The sequence below is a fragment of the Tripterygium wilfordii genome, chromosome 17 (assembly GCF_013401445.1).
Source record: "Tripterygium wilfordii isolate XIE 37 chromosome 17, ASM1340144v1, whole genome shotgun sequence".
Classification (NCBI taxonomy): domain Eukaryota; kingdom Viridiplantae; phylum Streptophyta; class Magnoliopsida; order Celastrales; family Celastraceae; genus Tripterygium; species Tripterygium wilfordii.
Genome location: NC_052248.1, coordinates 2288699 through 2304916, shown reverse-complemented (window position 1 = coordinate 2304916; position 16218 = coordinate 2288699). Strand labels below are relative to the sequence as shown.

The 16218-nt window shown below is 37.8% G+C and overlaps 4 protein-coding genes across 7 annotated transcripts; 3 read left to right on the top strand and 1 right to left on the bottom strand.

Moving 5' to 3' along the window:
* Positions 1-33: 33 nt before the first annotated feature.
* On the top strand, positions 34-7095 carry LOC119982957 (proline--tRNA ligase, cytoplasmic-like). 4 transcript variants are annotated; one of them, XM_038826570.1, is made up of 14 exons: positions 34-823; positions 912-969; positions 1051-1117; positions 1246-1331; positions 1401-1493; positions 1884-2000; positions 2776-2963; positions 3653-3719; positions 4245-4367; positions 4506-4658; positions 4829-5113; positions 5240-5458; positions 6005-6087; positions 6785-7095. In XM_038826570.1, the coding sequence occupies exons 1-14, from the start codon at positions 687-689 to the stop codon at positions 6849-6851; spliced, it is 1743 nt and encodes a 580-aa protein (XP_038682498.1). In that variant the 5' UTR covers positions 34-686; the 3' UTR covers positions 6852-7095. The 4 variants fall into 4 exon arrangements, with proteins under 4 accessions (XP_038682498.1, XP_038682497.1, XP_038682501.1 ...); XM_038826569.1 differs by having other exon boundaries at positions 6005-6098; positions 6787-7095; XM_038826573.1 differs by having other exon boundaries at positions 681-969; positions 1061-1117; positions 6005-6098; positions 6787-7095.
* Positions 7096-7792: 697 nt separating this feature from the next.
* On the top strand, positions 7793-9197 carry LOC119982959 (cytosolic sulfotransferase 5-like). Its single transcript, XM_038826575.1, has one exon. It carries the CDS (start codon positions 8007-8009, stop codon positions 8934-8936), a length of 930 nt encoding a protein of 309 aa, XP_038682503.1. The 5' UTR covers positions 7793-8006; the 3' UTR covers positions 8937-9197.
* A 1345-nt stretch (positions 9198-10542) lies between these two features.
* LOC119982960 (protein NUCLEAR FUSION DEFECTIVE 6, mitochondrial-like) lies at positions 10543-11292 on the bottom strand. Its single transcript, XM_038826576.1, has 2 exons — positions 11000-11292; positions 10543-10912 (listed from the first exon to the last, which is right to left on the bottom strand). The coding sequence occupies exons 1-2, from the start codon at positions 11149-11151 to the stop codon at positions 10783-10785; spliced, it is 282 nt and encodes a 93-aa protein (XP_038682504.1). The 5' UTR covers positions 11152-11292; the 3' UTR covers positions 10543-10782.
* Positions 11293-13060: 1768 nt separating this feature from the next.
* Positions 13061-15976, top strand: LOC119982958 (cytochrome P450 714C2-like). Its single transcript, XM_038826574.1, has 5 exons — positions 13061-13502; positions 14212-14438; positions 14574-14815; positions 14907-15279; positions 15465-15976. Exons 1-5 carry the CDS (start codon positions 13214-13216, stop codon positions 15891-15893), a joined length of 1560 nt encoding a protein of 519 aa, XP_038682502.1. The 5' UTR covers positions 13061-13213; the 3' UTR covers positions 15894-15976.
* The last annotated feature ends 242 nt before the right edge of the window (positions 15977-16218 follow it).

Here is a 16218-nt window from a genome sequence, read left to right as displayed (position 1 = left end):
AAAACTCTCCCACCTTCAGCCAAATCCCTAACCCCAAATCAGAAAAATCATGGAAAAATCCAAATCCCTAAAACCCCATATCATTACCGGCTTTTATGGCCTAAACTTCCCAAATCTGTTGACATTAAACCCTAGTCACAAACTGCCGTCGGCGATCGCTTTCGCTTTGACGCTATATATACATCTGCAGTCCCTGTCCCCCTCTCTGATTTGTCTTTCGGTCTTTATCAAGACAAGTTTTCTTTTGCTGATAGAGCTGAAGTTGAAACAGTTGATCCATGTGATTTTTTGTTCGTCGAAGGTTGAGTTTTTTTGGACCATCCAGCCCGTTGAGTCTTGCCGAACAACACGGTCGAGGCGGCAATCTCCATTCTAGACCGTCGAGGTTGCGCAGGCCGACGTCGGCAGTGGTGGCGGAACTCCACTCTAATTTGTTCTTCGAAGACGTTGAGGGAGATGGGGTGTGACTAAAGCTCCCCATATTTTAATGAATGACAAATTTTGCTTCCAGAAAGCATTTGGGTAGATCCATGCCCCAAAATTTGCTCTTCAGCGCTATCTTCAGTTTCTGTGATGAGCAATGGGAGATTCCATTTCGATTATGGTGTTTTGAAGTCCCTGTTTGATATAACAATTTGGAGATTCTTTGGTTTTCCTTCTTCTCATTACTAGAATAAAGGGAGAAAATGTCTACCCGAACTGTACAAAATATTCGAGTTGATTTCAAGCATCTCGCAGCTAGAGCTAGATCTGGTTTAACCCGCATTTTTGGGGTTCCCACTCCTCGATCTAGCTATGCCATAAAGGCAAAAGTCGTTACTCGGTACTGTCCAGCGTTTATGCATCTCTCTCTCTCCCTCAAATTTGCATTCTTGCTCCGCTCATTCCTCTGCATCTTTTTCCTACTGTAGTGGGAAGAAAAAGACTGCCATCAAAGCTTCAAGCAGATTGGTACTTCAACGGTCCTATGTAAGTTAGTTTTTTCTTTTATCTTCTTTAGGCGTTTCTCTAAGCTGTTTCAATTCAGATTTTGTTGGATTTTGTGATTAGAGTTCCATTGGAGGTATGGCCGGCGATGATGCAAAGAAGTCCAAGCCCAAGGCTAATGCAAGCGGCGGTAAGTAATTCCCTACGTAGTTTTAGTTTCTTTCCGTTTCAACGGTATACATGTACGCTTGCCAATGTAGTTTTAGTTGTTTATTTGTTTTTGAATGTGCAATGATGTTGTCTCATTGGCTTCTTTAGGAGGGAAAAAGAAAGAGATGAAGAAAGAGACTGGTCTTGGGATTTCGTATAAGAAGGAAGACAACTTTGGAGAGTGGTATTCAGAGGTATTTTCTGATTATGAACGTTCGACTTGACAAGTCGCTGCCCTGGTACTGAATTATTGGTTTGTTTAGGTTGTTGTCAATGCTGAAATGATCGAATACTATGATATCTCTGGCTGCTATATTCTGAGGCCATGGACGATGGCTGTTTGGGAGATCATGCAAGTGAGTCTAGATTCTTTCTTACTCATCTTATGTATGTGTGCATTTTTTAGGCACTCTTATTGTCATGATGTTTCACTTGGCGGATTGTTTGGGGAATTTTATATTTTTCTTTCCAGTTTCCACCCTTTTTTCCCTAGAATTTATTTTGAAAAATAGTGTTGATAATATTAGTTTGCTGAATTTCCTGGCTCTTGTTTTATGTATGTAGAGTAATCATTGCCTTTTCCATCCATGCTTAGAAGTTGTTATAGACGGGATATTGTTCTTTCTTCTTCGTAATGATTGCCCTTTTCCTGGTTGTTATAGTACATGTTTTTTCCATCTTGTGTGCGTATATACTATGGAGTGGAGATTTATGCTTTTAACATTTTCAATGATGTCATTCTACAGGCATTCTTTGATGCAGAAATTAAGAAAATGAAAATAAGGAACTGCTACTTCCCTCTTTTTGTATCTCCTGGTGTTCTAGAGAAGGAGAAGGATCACATAGAGGGTTTTGCTCCAGAGGTGAGATTTTGATTTCTGTTGGCAGAAGGATAAAATATTGTTAACTCTCTGCGGAACATTCCCTCATTTTAATATTACTGGAGATTTCTTTCCTAGCTTCAGTGAAGTAAAGTTCGGTTCTTTATTGTATATAGTTCGTTCCGAAATTGATAAGATTCGGTCACACACCCAAGTAAGATTGAAACCAGGTCCTCATCTTCCACGCGTGTGTCATTTGGCTAAGAGTTGATAGGCCAAACTGGTATATTTACACATTTAAGTTGGGTAAAACTGATGACTCCTCTTTTCACTCTTTCATGGAAAAAGGAAATTTCATTATGCTTATAGGTACAACCTTTAGTGGTTGTAGTTACGCTACCAAGTTGGTTTAAGCCCATGACCTAGACATCCTACTCGCCCACTTTATGGGAAGAGGAACTGTCATGTGGCTTGAAGGCATTATATCTGTGGATACACTTGCAAACTCAAGCAGTGGGGCGGAAGCTAAGGTTGCATGTTTCTTCACACTGCGGTTTTCCTGCAACTCTGCAAGCTTGTGGTATTTCTTTGAATAAATGTGTTATATAATTATTACATTAAGTTTGAAATGAAACAACAAATTTAATTGCACTGGCACCATTGTGCTTTGTTAAAGAATTGTTGAACTTTTCATCTATGTTAGTTGTTTTTTTTTTTTGTTTTTTTTTCCCTGTTCCTTACTGCAAAAAGAATGCTACCAATGAGAGAGAGATGCAGGGAGAAGCTCTCACTTCCATGGTAGTTGGATCCTTTGCAGGTGGCATGGGTGACAAAATCTGGGAAATCTGACTTGGAAGTTCCTATTGCAATTCGCCCAACTAGTGAGACTGTTATGTATCCGTACTATTCTAAGTGGATTAGGGGACACCGTGACTTGCCTTTGAAGCTTAACCAGTGGTGCAATGTTGTTCGATGGGAGTTCAGCAATCCTACACCATTTATCAGGTTATTCTCTTCATGTTGCTATGATTGCCTTAGGTTCTGGGGCACTTCCTTTTCTGGGAACATTTTTGATCATCTGTTTATCTCCCCCTTGTAATTTGTTTGGGTTGCACCCCCTTGGTGCTTGAATAAAACTTTTTCCATTCAAAAAAGAAGAAGAAACCTCCTTTCGTGAAAAAATAGCATATTCCTTCTTTGGACATATGGAATGTAATGTTTTGTTTCTATGGGATTCAACTGCTCAGTTGAGTGGTTTAAAGCCCACCCACCTCATTACAGGTGGTTGGTTTGCATCCCAGCACCCTGACCTGCTTATGTGTTAAAAAAAAGAAATATTTTGTTGCAACAATGAGATGATTTGTTTTTAGTCAGCTAGTCAAAATATAAACGAAAGATTTTAGTGGTATTCTAAAGTTCTCTGTGTGTGTGTGCTTGCTATACTATTTGATTATTTTATTTGTTTTTCCTGTCCTTTTCTTCTTAAATTTTACATTTTAGTCAGGCGTTCGTGTTCTAATGAAAACATTTGTGTGTTTCTTGAAATCAATTGCAATGACTTTTTTTTTTTCTTTCTGTTTTGTAGTATAATTAAATAGTCTGGAGGAAAATTAAAATTGCTAAACATTTGAAAATATTTAGATTCTGGTGCGGTGTAATATCATATTGTTGCAACATGTTTACTGTGATTGTAGGAGCCGAGAGTTTCTTTGGCAGGAAGGGCATACTGCTTTTGCAACAAAGGCTGAGGCAGATGAGGAGGTATACGCCTCTAATTGAACTTTAGTTGCCCAGGAAATGGTACATTTCGTAGAATTTGATGAAATTGTTAATCAAGAAATCATGGAAGTTTTGGTGTCTAATAGTTTATTATTTATTATATGTTAACCTTTTTAATCACAGTATGGAACTATAGGTAGTAGGTAGTGAACTATGTGTACTTTTCCTTAGCATATCCAACATCGCTGATCTCACTGTATTTCTTAGACGTCCCCATTATGCTACTGTTCTTTGCAGTCAAAGAAAATATAGCGTTCTTGCTTCTGAGACCCAGTGGTTCATAGACATTTTCTTTCATAATTTTTTTAACTATAGTTTTGTTATCTGCACATTTTTGTTATCTTGCTTCTGAGATCCAGTGGTTCTTAGACCTTTTCATTGATAATGTCTACCATTTCACCACCAAGGCATCTTGAAAGTGAATCGTATTCCATGAATATGATATCTATCTAGTGTGATGTATGGAATATATGACCTTGTTATCTGCACATTTTTGTTATATCTCAGGTCTTGCAGATATTGGAATTGTATAAACGTATATACGAGGAGTTCTTGGCAGTTCCTGTTATAAAGGGCAAAAAGAGTGAAATGGAGAAGTTTGCTGGTGGCCTATACACAACAAGTGTTGAGGTACATGACTCTTTAACATGTAGACATGGATATTCGTAGTTCATCGTAATAGTAATGATGTTTAAGCTATTTGCATTTACTATTGTTTTCAAGTCTAAATTTGTTTGTTCCTTCATTGTTTGATATATATTATTCTAGGCATTTATTCCCAACACTGGTCGTGGTATACAAGGTGCAACTTCACATTGTTTGGGCCAAAATTTTGCAAAAATGTTTGAGATAAACTATGAGAATGAGAAGGGGGAGAAGTCTATGGTGTGGCAGAACTCTTGGGCCTATAGTACACGAACGGTAATATCTTGATAATATTATAATCTATTTGAGTTGAATGCTTTCTGTTTGCTACATTATCCAAGAAAAAGATGAATATTCCATAATTTTTCGGATGATTTTTTTTAATATCTTGTTCTTATCTTTAATTTTACCTCGTATTTTATTTGATTCCTCACAAATGTGTACAGATTGGGGTGATGGTGATGGTTCATGGGGACGACAAAGGCCTGGTGTTGCCACCTAAAGTTGCATCTGTTCAAGTTATTGTAATTCCAATTCCTTATAAAGATGCCGATACGAAGGGAATCTTTGATGCCTGTGCTGCTACTGTTGAGACCTTGTGTGGAGCAGGAATCCATGCTGAGGCTGATTTCAGAGATAATTACTCACCTGGCTGGAAATATTCTCACTGGGAAGTGAAAGGTGTTCCTTTAAGAATTGAAATCGGCCCGAAAGACTTGGCCAATAACCAGGTAAGCAATCTATGTTCTTTTCTGCATTTCTCTCACTTTCCTTTAGTTTGTATCTTCTTTGCTGTAATTGTTTTCTTCTTCTGTGTCTGTTGCTTGACTGTAAGAACAATTTACTTTCATTTACAGGTACGTGCTGTGCGGCGCGACAATGGAGCAAAAATAGATATAAGTAGGGTCAATTTGGTTGAGGAATTGAAAGACTTGATCGACAATATTCAACAAAGCCTGTTTGATGCTGCAAAACAAAGGCGAGATTCTTGCATCCAAGTCATAAATACCTGGGATGAATTTAGGGAGGCTCTCGGTCAAAGGAAATTGATCTTAGCTCCTTGGTGTGATGAGGAGGTATGTTATCATTTTTCTAACTGCTCAACATTGTTTATTTCCTATCTGTAATGATCTTTCTTGGCGTTCAATTGATTTCTGGTAATTTTATCCAGTGTTTCTTATATTTGCAATTATGATGTTGCATTGTGAATATTATGATTCAGCTCTGGTATGGGCCATCAAATGAATTTAAATCTTCCTCCCTCTAAATAATTAGCCTGGATTATTCTCGTCGTGGCACTTTAATAGCTAAGAGTGCTTGTTCGTCTGAAAACTATTTTTGAAGGAAGCTAGATTTTACCTGCAATGATACCAGAGATTAGATTGGACTTTTTGGCAATGTGTTCTTGTCAGTGGCGGTTGTGCTGTACTGTTATGGGATTTAAGCTCTATTCCTTAGTTTTTTGAAAAATAAAATTGAAAATTTACTTTTTTGAAAAATAAAATTGAAAAACTCATTTGTATTGATTGTTCTTTTGTCAAGGGTCATACAGACAGCTGGAAATGCACTGTCTTTTTTTTCGTCCTTCATATTTTTCTGGAAAACACTTTTTTTTTTCTCAGGAGGTGGAGCAAGATGTAAAGGCATGTACAAAAGGTGAGATGGGAGCAGCTAAGACACTTTGTTCTCCATTTGATCAGCCAGAACTTCCTGAAGGTATTTTCTCTACACTTTGGGTGGTTACGGTTTTTATTTCCTTGGGACCCACTTTTCATTGAGAATAGTGTTTCCTGGGGTGCGGATGAGTGATAGTCACTTGTTCCTTAACATTGTGGGCACTGTATATAAAATCTAATTAATAATTTCTTATGTTTCTACCGCTGTGTCTTTGTTCACACTCACACCTACTTCCCCGTATGCAAAACCCACTCTGCCACCCATGCTCCTGGTTATGCAGAGATGCATACATTCACCAATAAGAATGCGGCTGGTGTCCCCTGGGTTGTGATGAGGGTGAATACCTCTAGCTGGGAGACTCTGGTTTGAGTTTTCTGTAGCTAGAAAACACGTATGATTTTACTGCTGCTAGGGGTGGGGGTAGCTTCATGGGTCAGGGAAACACATTTGTAAAGCGCTAGGAAAACGAGAAGAGAAAGATGAGGTCAGTTGTATCATTGATGATGATTATGATGGCTACTTTCCATTGGAATCACAGGATCATATGTTTTTTGAACCTGTGGAAAAAAAATATATATAAATTTGACGCATTGTGGCAAAAGCAATATGGAACCCAACTGTGATTCCTATGCTCCCGATGATTTGAAATGTTCCTTTTATCTGACTTGTAGATTCATTACTTGTTTCTCGAGTGATAGTCACTTGTTGCGTCGTGATTTATGTGCAGGCACAAAATGCTTTGCTTCGGGGAAGCCCGCTCGGAAATGGACATACTGGGGAAGAAGTTACTAGTGCCTGTTTGGCACAGCGGTACCCAATTTTGTAGACTGCAAGATACAGCTAGACCCAATTTTGTAGACTGCAATTCATAGAGAGATTCTGCTTTCGAACTGTTGATGTGCCTTTCATCAATTAAGTCTTTGTTTGCCATGCCAGATTAAAGTGCAAAGTTTGAAAGATCGGATACACTTAATATGTTTTAACAAAAGAAATAGATTTATGAAAGCAATGCTGGGGAGAATCTTTCAGAGTGGTGGATGCTTGGTAGAACAACTTTGCGTAGAATCTTTGTAATTGGTATGTGAAATCTTGAGGTACTTGGTGTTAAAATTATGTCCAATTCCGATGATTGAATGTCTAATTAAACTAATTTTGAGCACTAAATTATAGACGTATGAAATTTGAGTTCAAACATAAAATTTTTGTTTGGTTTAAAATTGGGTTCAGGTTAAACACAAATCTTTTTTGATTTTTGGACCCTAACACGAATTATGTTATTGTTCAAATTTAAATCAATATGGATTTAGTCAATTAAATATGTTCAAAATCTAATTTGAGTTAGGGTTTGAAAAAATAAATATTTCATAAACATATGAGCTCTCATCCAAAACCCTTTTTTTTTCCACCTTTAATTAATATACGCAAATTTAAATATTATTTATGAAACTAACGGTATTAAAAAAAAAAAAAACAGCTAGGCCACCTGATCTCCACTCCACGTCTCGCATGCCTGATACCCCTTACTAAGGATTTGGGGTTCTCAAATTCGGGCCTCATTTGATAGTCCACAATTCTTCAATCTGGGCCACTGATAGAGAAAACGGCCATATCTCTACTCTTAATTTCACGTTCTTTTTTCCTGATCAAGGCCATCACTGTCTCTGATCCACCTTCAAACGTTTACTTTGATTGCTAACACAAAATGCTAGAACCCAAATATGACTTTCCTAATTCAGAGAAAAAAGAAGAACAATTACTAATCATTCCCCGCTGGCACAACTAATGGTTAAAAACTATGCCATAAGCACACCAGACTGGACTAAGGCCTTCGCCAAGACGCGCACACACCTATAAATATATAATCATAGACATAGCTTCTCTTCACTAAACCATACAAGAATTTTTAGCATCCTCTATACTCAAATACTACCTCAAATAACGGTTTCAATGGATTCAGTCGAGTCATTGAAGGCTAAACTTGATCAGCTTCCCCAAGAATCATTTGCTGGGGCTTTTAATCTCTACGAGTGGGAAGGATTTTGGTACCACCAAGATCTGATCAAATGTGGAATGGCAATCCAATCCAAGTTTGAAGCACTTGACGATGATGTTATCTTGACAACCTCTATGAAAACCGGCACGACCTGGCTCAAGGCCTTGGTTCTATGCATCATGAAGTCACAAAGCCTCAAAGAAGGAGAGGAGGACCCTTTGGCGAAGGCAAATCCTCAGGCTTCTTTGAAGAGTCTGGAAGAAATCTATTTCAATCCAAATCCGGATATTTCAGGTATATCGTCTCCTAGACTCTTTCATACTCATTTCCCTTACAGAGCTTTGCCAGATTCGGTAAAGAACTCGAACTGCAAGATAGTCTACCTAGTCCGAAACCCCAAAGATACGTTTGTGTCAATGTGGGACTTCCTCAACAGAGCAAAAGGACCCAACCAACCTGGAATTCCACTTGAGGGAGCATTTGAGAGTTTCTGTAAGGGAGTTCACCTGTATGGTCCATTCTTTGATCATGCCCTGGAGTACTGGAGAGAGAGCTTGAATTGGTCAGACAAGGTACTTGTACTGAAGTACGAAGACCTGAAAAGAGATCCTAAAGAACAGGTGAAAAGGCTTGCTTCGTTCCTTGGAAAACCATTCACCAAGGAAGAGGACATTGATAGCGTAATATGGAGGTGCAGCATAGAGAACTTGGAGGTGAATAAGACTGGTGTTACTGATACCGTTCGAAAGATGCCCAATAGCACCTTTTTCAGGCTTGGTGTGGTTGGGGACTGGAAAAACCACTTCACTGCTGAGATGAGTGAGTCCCTTGATCAAGTTAAGCGCAAGAAACTGGAAGGATCTGGCCTTGATCTTGACGATTAAACTTCAGACCTGCAATATTGAAGCAAAATGAAATGGGTTTTCTAAGGTTTATTTACACCAAATTCACATAAATAATAAATGTGGCTAAGTAAATACCAATGTATTCTCCTGATAAAAATCTTTGTTAGGAGATCCATTGTAACTATTATTACTTGGCACTTTGAATTCATTTCTGTAAAGAGACAGACAGTGGGCACATATGTTTGCTCCCTTTCAGTTTTATAATAATAACTTTATAATAATATGCATGCTCTATTACAATGAAGTCTCCAAGGGCTTCAGCTAAAGCACAGATAATAAATTCAAATGGACAAAAGAAACATTTACTATGCCACTGATTTTATTAACATTCACACACGAAACATCTAAACTGTGACTTAATCCAATAATATGGAACTTGATGTCAAAGAACTCAACATTAAGCTTTCAACAATTAACCTTGACATCTTTATCCATTTGGAAGGAGTGTCTCTTCAGCTACTCATTCAAAACTTCTAATTTATCAGCAGTTACTGTCTTAGAATGCTGAATTTGTATATAAATCATGCCTGAATCCACCGATTTATCACACATCATCATTGGCAGCTGATTGAATTGAAATAATCAGAATGCTTTCCAAACAATCACAGCAATATTTTTCTTATATCAAAATCTAGAAAGCAAAAAATTTAAAAGGCGGCAATATCAACTTGATTTTACAACACACCACTTATTCACCACCACATATATATATATATATATATATATATATATATATATAAATGCATGACATTTCAAATCATAAAGAATAAAATAAAATAAAAGCATCAGAAGCCTCTAGACATATGATGATATGATTATAAACTCCTGTAGGAGAGGGCCAGAAATACTAGTACACTCAACTAAAAAAAAAAAAAAGTTATGACCATCCTTTGATTTTTGATTATCATCCATCTTAACAAAAGTCGAATAAAATCAATGTCTACAAAATGCCCCATATTGTATAAACTGTCACCATTACATCTGAACATAGAATCATCTTCCCTAGCCTATAATGACACTATTTATTATATTTTGAAACCTCAAAAAGTAAAACTGACCCAAGTCATCCCATTAGTGCTTCTCCATCTTCATCTGGTCTTCCGACATCCTACAACACGAGAAAGAGGAGAATGCACAGGAATTCAAAGGGCAGATCGAGCAATTTTCAATTTTACATTTAAAATTGAATTATTAGAAGTGCCATGAGGAATCAGTTTATACCACCTAAGTAACATAGTTAAGCCATTCCATCCATTTTAAAAGAAGAGGGTGACAAAAAAGACTCTTATGCCTTTGCCTGAAGTTCATCATCGCCATATTGCACAATGATAATACGAGCAGAAATCATTATTGATTCCTTCCCAATAAAAAATAAAATAAAATGCAATAGTTACATGACCAACAACTTGAAGCCAAGTAGTCAACATCTAGTAAACACTAGCTTACCAGAAAGTTGAAAGGAAGTAAAGAACATCAATATGTCATAGTCCAAGCAACATTGCTAGATACCTAATTCAAGAATAAAAAACACACTAGTGAAGCAGGCTATGAGCATAACCACTTCTCAGAGAATCAGCAAAACATGTTATGGAAAAGCTTTCCAAACACCAAGCCACCAATTCATATTCTTATCTAATAATCAAATGCAATAAAATAGTTTATATAATCCAATTCCTCTAACAAATACCATCCTCACCATGTCCATCACGGTCCAACAACAGCAGAACCATCCACTAGCAACCCTAGTTTACAATCACAATCGAACAAGCATCAAACATCATATGAAAATTTTCATCAGCTATTACACTTTAGGGATATCACTATTTCAAAAATCTTCGGGAAACGAAATATAACTACGGCGAGCAATGGAGAGCATCGAAGTCATCAAAGCGGAAGCTGTAGCTGTGTGGTAGGGCAGCAGCGTATCCACACAAGAGCTCAATTCAACAGGGTACCTACAGTGACAAGCAGGACCGTTTTCAAATATCCATTCTCACTCCTCTCTCACAAACAAAGATACCAAAAGTTATATAATTTCTAACCTGAAAGTGCGTTGAGATAGGGATTTGCTGCCAGAGGTACGAAAGGGCAATGGAGCAACTTTGGCGGAACTACCCCGGGAGGCGAGGCGCGCCGCAGCGCTACGGGCTGAGGCATAACGGAGAATTGATCTGACGGCGGCGAAAGAGGCCATTTCGACGACAATAGCAGTTGGAGGGAAATCAAAAAATCAAAGAAAACGAACGAAGCGGTCGTGTGAATGTGATTGTGAACGAACTCGGAACTACACTGAAAGCAGGGAGGGACTAAAACCCTATCCGGTTGTTTGGTTGCGCGAATAGAAGAATCCACACCGAGAATTTGAAAGACGCTTTGGATTAAAAAGTAAGGTCCCCCAAGAGGGAAATAGGCCAAAAATAAACTAAATTCTGAATAGGCCCAAGGCTTCAATTGGGGCAATCTTATGGGCCTGTAACAAAATAAATCGGGGTGTGACTAAAGTTACCCCTCTATCTTTCCTTTTCCTATCTGGTACGGGACATCCTGAGTGATCAAAGGAGCTTGAAGGTTCATAGACAAGTGTTATCAATTTTCGGTGACTAATAGGGTTTAGATTATCAAGATTAGGTCATGTATGTAAAGCATAAGGTGTTCATAGACAAGTGTTAGCAATTTTTGGTGGTTTGTTTTTGTGCCAATTTGATGATGCCTGTAACAATCTATCCCAAGTTAATTAAACTTTTCATCACCGAAAGATACCTCTATTCCAACTCAGTGACTCAATTTCAGATTATTTCAACTCAGTTATTTGAAGTTCATCTCTGTTCCAATTAAAACATTTGGGGCAGATTTCATCAAATCCGATCACTCTCTCTATCAAAAACCAGTTCCTTTTTCTGTGCACTCATACTGTCATACATACACAAGCATTTATGATTTGAAAAATCCCATGGGATTTTATTTCTCTCAAACCAAATTCAAGAGAAAAAATTTCCAAGAGCCAAAGTTCAAAACGCCTTAAAAGCATTATAGCAGTGTGTAGCACTCATCCATTGAAAATTACACCCAATTAATGATTGTCACATATTATTAGAATGTTTTTGAGATGATAAGTATTGGGATGCTTATTATTTTTGATTACTTTTTGACCTCCTTTTGATAAAGTTTTCGACTTTAATACGGAAGGGTAAAGGGCATGTAATACAAACATTGGAAGGATTGTGGGTCCCGGTTATTTCTCCCTTCGATTTCTTTTGGAAACTGAAGTGAAAAAAAAATAAAAAATTTCAGCGATCCATTATGCTTCTCACGAAGAAACCCAAAGCCTCAATTTCTTCACTTGGCTTGTTTAGCCATATATCCATCCCAACACATTCGATGCCTTAACTCCTGCATCTGGATCCTCCCGAATAGTTAACGCTTTTATAAAACTCTTGGACTCACAAATTTTGAGTACCCTACTTTGCACAATTCATATATGATTTCGATAAAATTACTCGGAATCAATTGGTTAGAGGTCAACGATTACACGAGTTGCTCAAACAATCCCAATTCTAATTTGCATGTGACTTGTTTCATAGCGGTATGGGTGTTATAGCATTGAGAGGACTTTTTCTTAGTACGAGAGGACAGAGACTTGTTGGCGATTTAGATCAAAATGTCTTTCGGTAACCCATGTCAAATGTCTAATAGCTTAGGCTAGGGGGAAGCCCCATCAGGGGAATCCACTTCGTACGCCCTTAATCCGGGGTGGTTCTCTTCTTTTCTCTGTCTTAGAAGTATTAAGGAGTTATTTCCTCTTTTCTCTTCTGTGAGGTGTAACCATGTCAAACGCAGAGCTAATAATACAGCTGATTTGTTAGCTAAGCACGCCTTGTTGGGCTCAGTTTCTAAGAACTGGTATGAAACTTGTCAAGAGTTTCTTCTCTCTGTAATGACTTTGGATTGTAATCCTGTTTGTGGTTTTTCTTTAAAAAAAAAAAAAAAAAAAACTTCTACGCTATCCGTTTTATTATCAATATTATATAATTATGTCAAAGATATTGATAAGGATGTACAATAGTACATATACTTTATTTATGCCCACCATGAGAAAAGATACCACTAAAACAAAAACTTATCAAGCAAGTCTTCCACTATACAACATAAACAAATCAAAAGGAGGCTATCAATGAAAGAAAGGCGAGATTCACCAAAATTATCTGTCCTTTGTTCTTAGGAAGAGGAACCAAGCCATAGAAGCAGAAACAGTTTCAATGGCTAAGCTCATCTTATCAATGGTTTTGGGTGGAATTGTTGCGCTGATATTACACATCTATAGTATTTTTGTTGTGAAGCCACAAAAGGTTAGATCAAAGCTGCAGGAGCAAGGGATTAGAGGACCTTCCCCATCTTTTCTACTGGAGAATATCCGTGAAATGACAAGTATTCAAGTCCAAGCCCTTCAATCAGCTCAAAAAAAGAGTCCAAAGGCTGGGAATGGGATTGCTCATGACTGGCCTTTCACTGTCTTTCAATATTTGCATAAGTGGATAGATGAATATGGTATGTGACTATATATTCTCTTTAGTTTCTTACATACATATACCTTCAATGATGCCATAGTAGCTTGATCTTCTTGGTTTCTCGTTTTAGATCTCTGATTAATCATTACCTTTTCTACTATGGGTCTTGCCCTTTCTGCTGTTGCAACATTCAGAAAGCTATTGATAGGCTAGGAGTTTCTGGTTTTAATTCGTTAGTGATTGAGCTCCAACTTATGGTGGTGTTTAAAATGCAGATCTATAGTGACCTGACTTGCTTGGTTTCTGTATAGATGTTGTTCGACAAAATTCCTCAGTCAGTTCATTGAACAATTGATCGGAATAAGATTTGTTGCTTTCAATTTTAGTAGTGATTGACCTTCTATTTATGGTTTTGATTTGAGCTGTAATATGCAATTGCCATTCTTGTAACAGCTTCTGCTTATACCTGTATGACCACAAAGTTGCTTGAATGCTTGACTTTCGTAGTTTCTCTTTGAACAATTCGCGTCAGCTTCCCATCAAAAAAATTCCTGATGGTTCATTGAATTTCTAGGAATCATTTTGATATGGGTATTGACCCGTTATTTCATTTGCTGTTCTTTGTCTCCACTGTTCACTTTAGTTTACCAAGAGACCATTAAACTAAAGCACTATTTACTCTGTCCACTTCTCCCTATTTCCAACCAGAGGCTATTACTTATATGATCTTGCGACTTACTGGGTGACAGGAACAACTTTCATATATTCAAATGGAAGCATACAGACATTGTGCACAACAGACATAGACATTGTGAAGAAAATCAGCCTGTGCACATCTTTGAGCCTGGGGAAGCCTTCTTATCTATCCAAAGATCGTAGGCCGCTGTTGGGCCAGGGCATTCTATCATCGAGTGGCCCAATTTGGGCCCATCAAAGGAGGATAATCGCTCCTGAATTCTACCTTGATAAAATTAAGGTAATTCTGGATGGGAAATGTAACATACAAAAATATAGTCCACTTTCACCAAATAATGTTGTTTTGTAAGTTTTACTGAGTGATGCTCCACTGCTGCTGCTGTTTTATTATTGTTACATCTCATTTGTTTTGTAGGATATGGTGAACCTAATGGTGGATTCTACAAGGTTAGTTCTAAATTCCTGGGAGAGCAGAATTGAAAAAGAGGGAAGACTTGCAGACATCAATATTGAGGAGGACTTGAGAAACCTCTCTGCAGATATAATCTCAAGGGCTTGTTTTGGTAGTAATTATTCCGAGGGTGAAGAAATATTCCAAAAGCTGAGAACCCTTCAAAGTGTTATGTCTAAGGCAACAATAGGAATTCCTGGCTTGAGGTAAGAACCAAGAACCATTACTAAATTCCCAATCCGCTATTTTTCTCCTGTCAATACCAGTTACTGAAGGTCCTAAATACCACTCAAATAGGTACATGCCGACCCAAAACAATAGAGAAATATGGAAACTGAAGAAAGATATTGATTCGATGATACTAAAGGTTGTGAACCAGCGCGCGGCTGGTACACATGAGCAGGACCTGCTACAAATGATACTCAAGGGTGCAAAACATGGTAGTGATGTCAATGAGGGTCTTCCATCTGATGTTTCCCTTGACAAGTTCATAGTTGATAACTGCAAGAACATATACTTTGCTGGCCATGAGACTACTGCCATCACTGCAACATGGAGCCTAATGTTGTTAGCTGCACACCCATACTGGCAAGCTCGAGCCCGTGCTGAGGTACTTGAAATTTATAAAGATAAAGCTCCCAGCGCTGATATGTTTCGGAACATGAAAACTGTAAGTACTGCGAAGTAAATCTCACCATCATTACAGCTTTGTTGTTTTTGAAAAATGCACATTTTTCATCCTCAATTCTGAGAGAAATCAAAGTGATGTTGCTAGAAGTTGCATTGATTCAATCTATCAACGAACAATGAGATTTATTTCTTTCTAATATCCCTGTATTTACCATCGACTGGCAGCTTACCATGGTGATTCAAGAGACATTGCGCCTTTACCCACCAGCAGTTTTTGTGGATAGAACAGCTCTGGAGGATATTGAGTTCAAAGACATTTGGATTCCGAAAGGCTTGAACCTCCAAATCCCAATAGCTATATTACAGCAAAGTCCTGATCTATGGGGGCCTGATGCACACCAGTTCAATCCAGGAAGGTTTGTCAATGGCATTCTGGGGGCTTGCAAGAGTCCACAGGCTTATATGCCATTTGGAATCGGCTCGCGAATCTGTATTGGCCAACAATTTGCCATGACACAGCTGAAAGTGATTCTATCCCTAGTTTTGTCAAAGTTCAGCTTCTCCCTCTCCCCCAAATATAATCACTCCCCCGTGTTTAAGTTAGTGGTGCAACCAGAAAATGGAGTTCATCTCCATTTGAAGAGATTGTCATGACTGTAAAGATTGAAAGTGTTTGAAGTGTTAATAAATACAGATCTTTTGTGGTGTTAAACATTCAACTGCCATTTTTTCCCCTTTCCCTTAGCTGTTCTTTTGCATCAGGAAAGGATTTGGTAGCTAAAGGAGGTGGCATTTACTTAATGTAATTTATGTTTTTTATTTTAAAGTTTTCCCATTTTCTGTTTTGGTAAATATTTTAATTATGTAGTGAGAAGTGAGAACTGCTCAAGTGTGCCTACTCCCTTGCAAACCAAAACGGATTGGTTTATTATTGATTTATTGTGAGTATTTTAAATTATGAAATATTTTTGATATATAT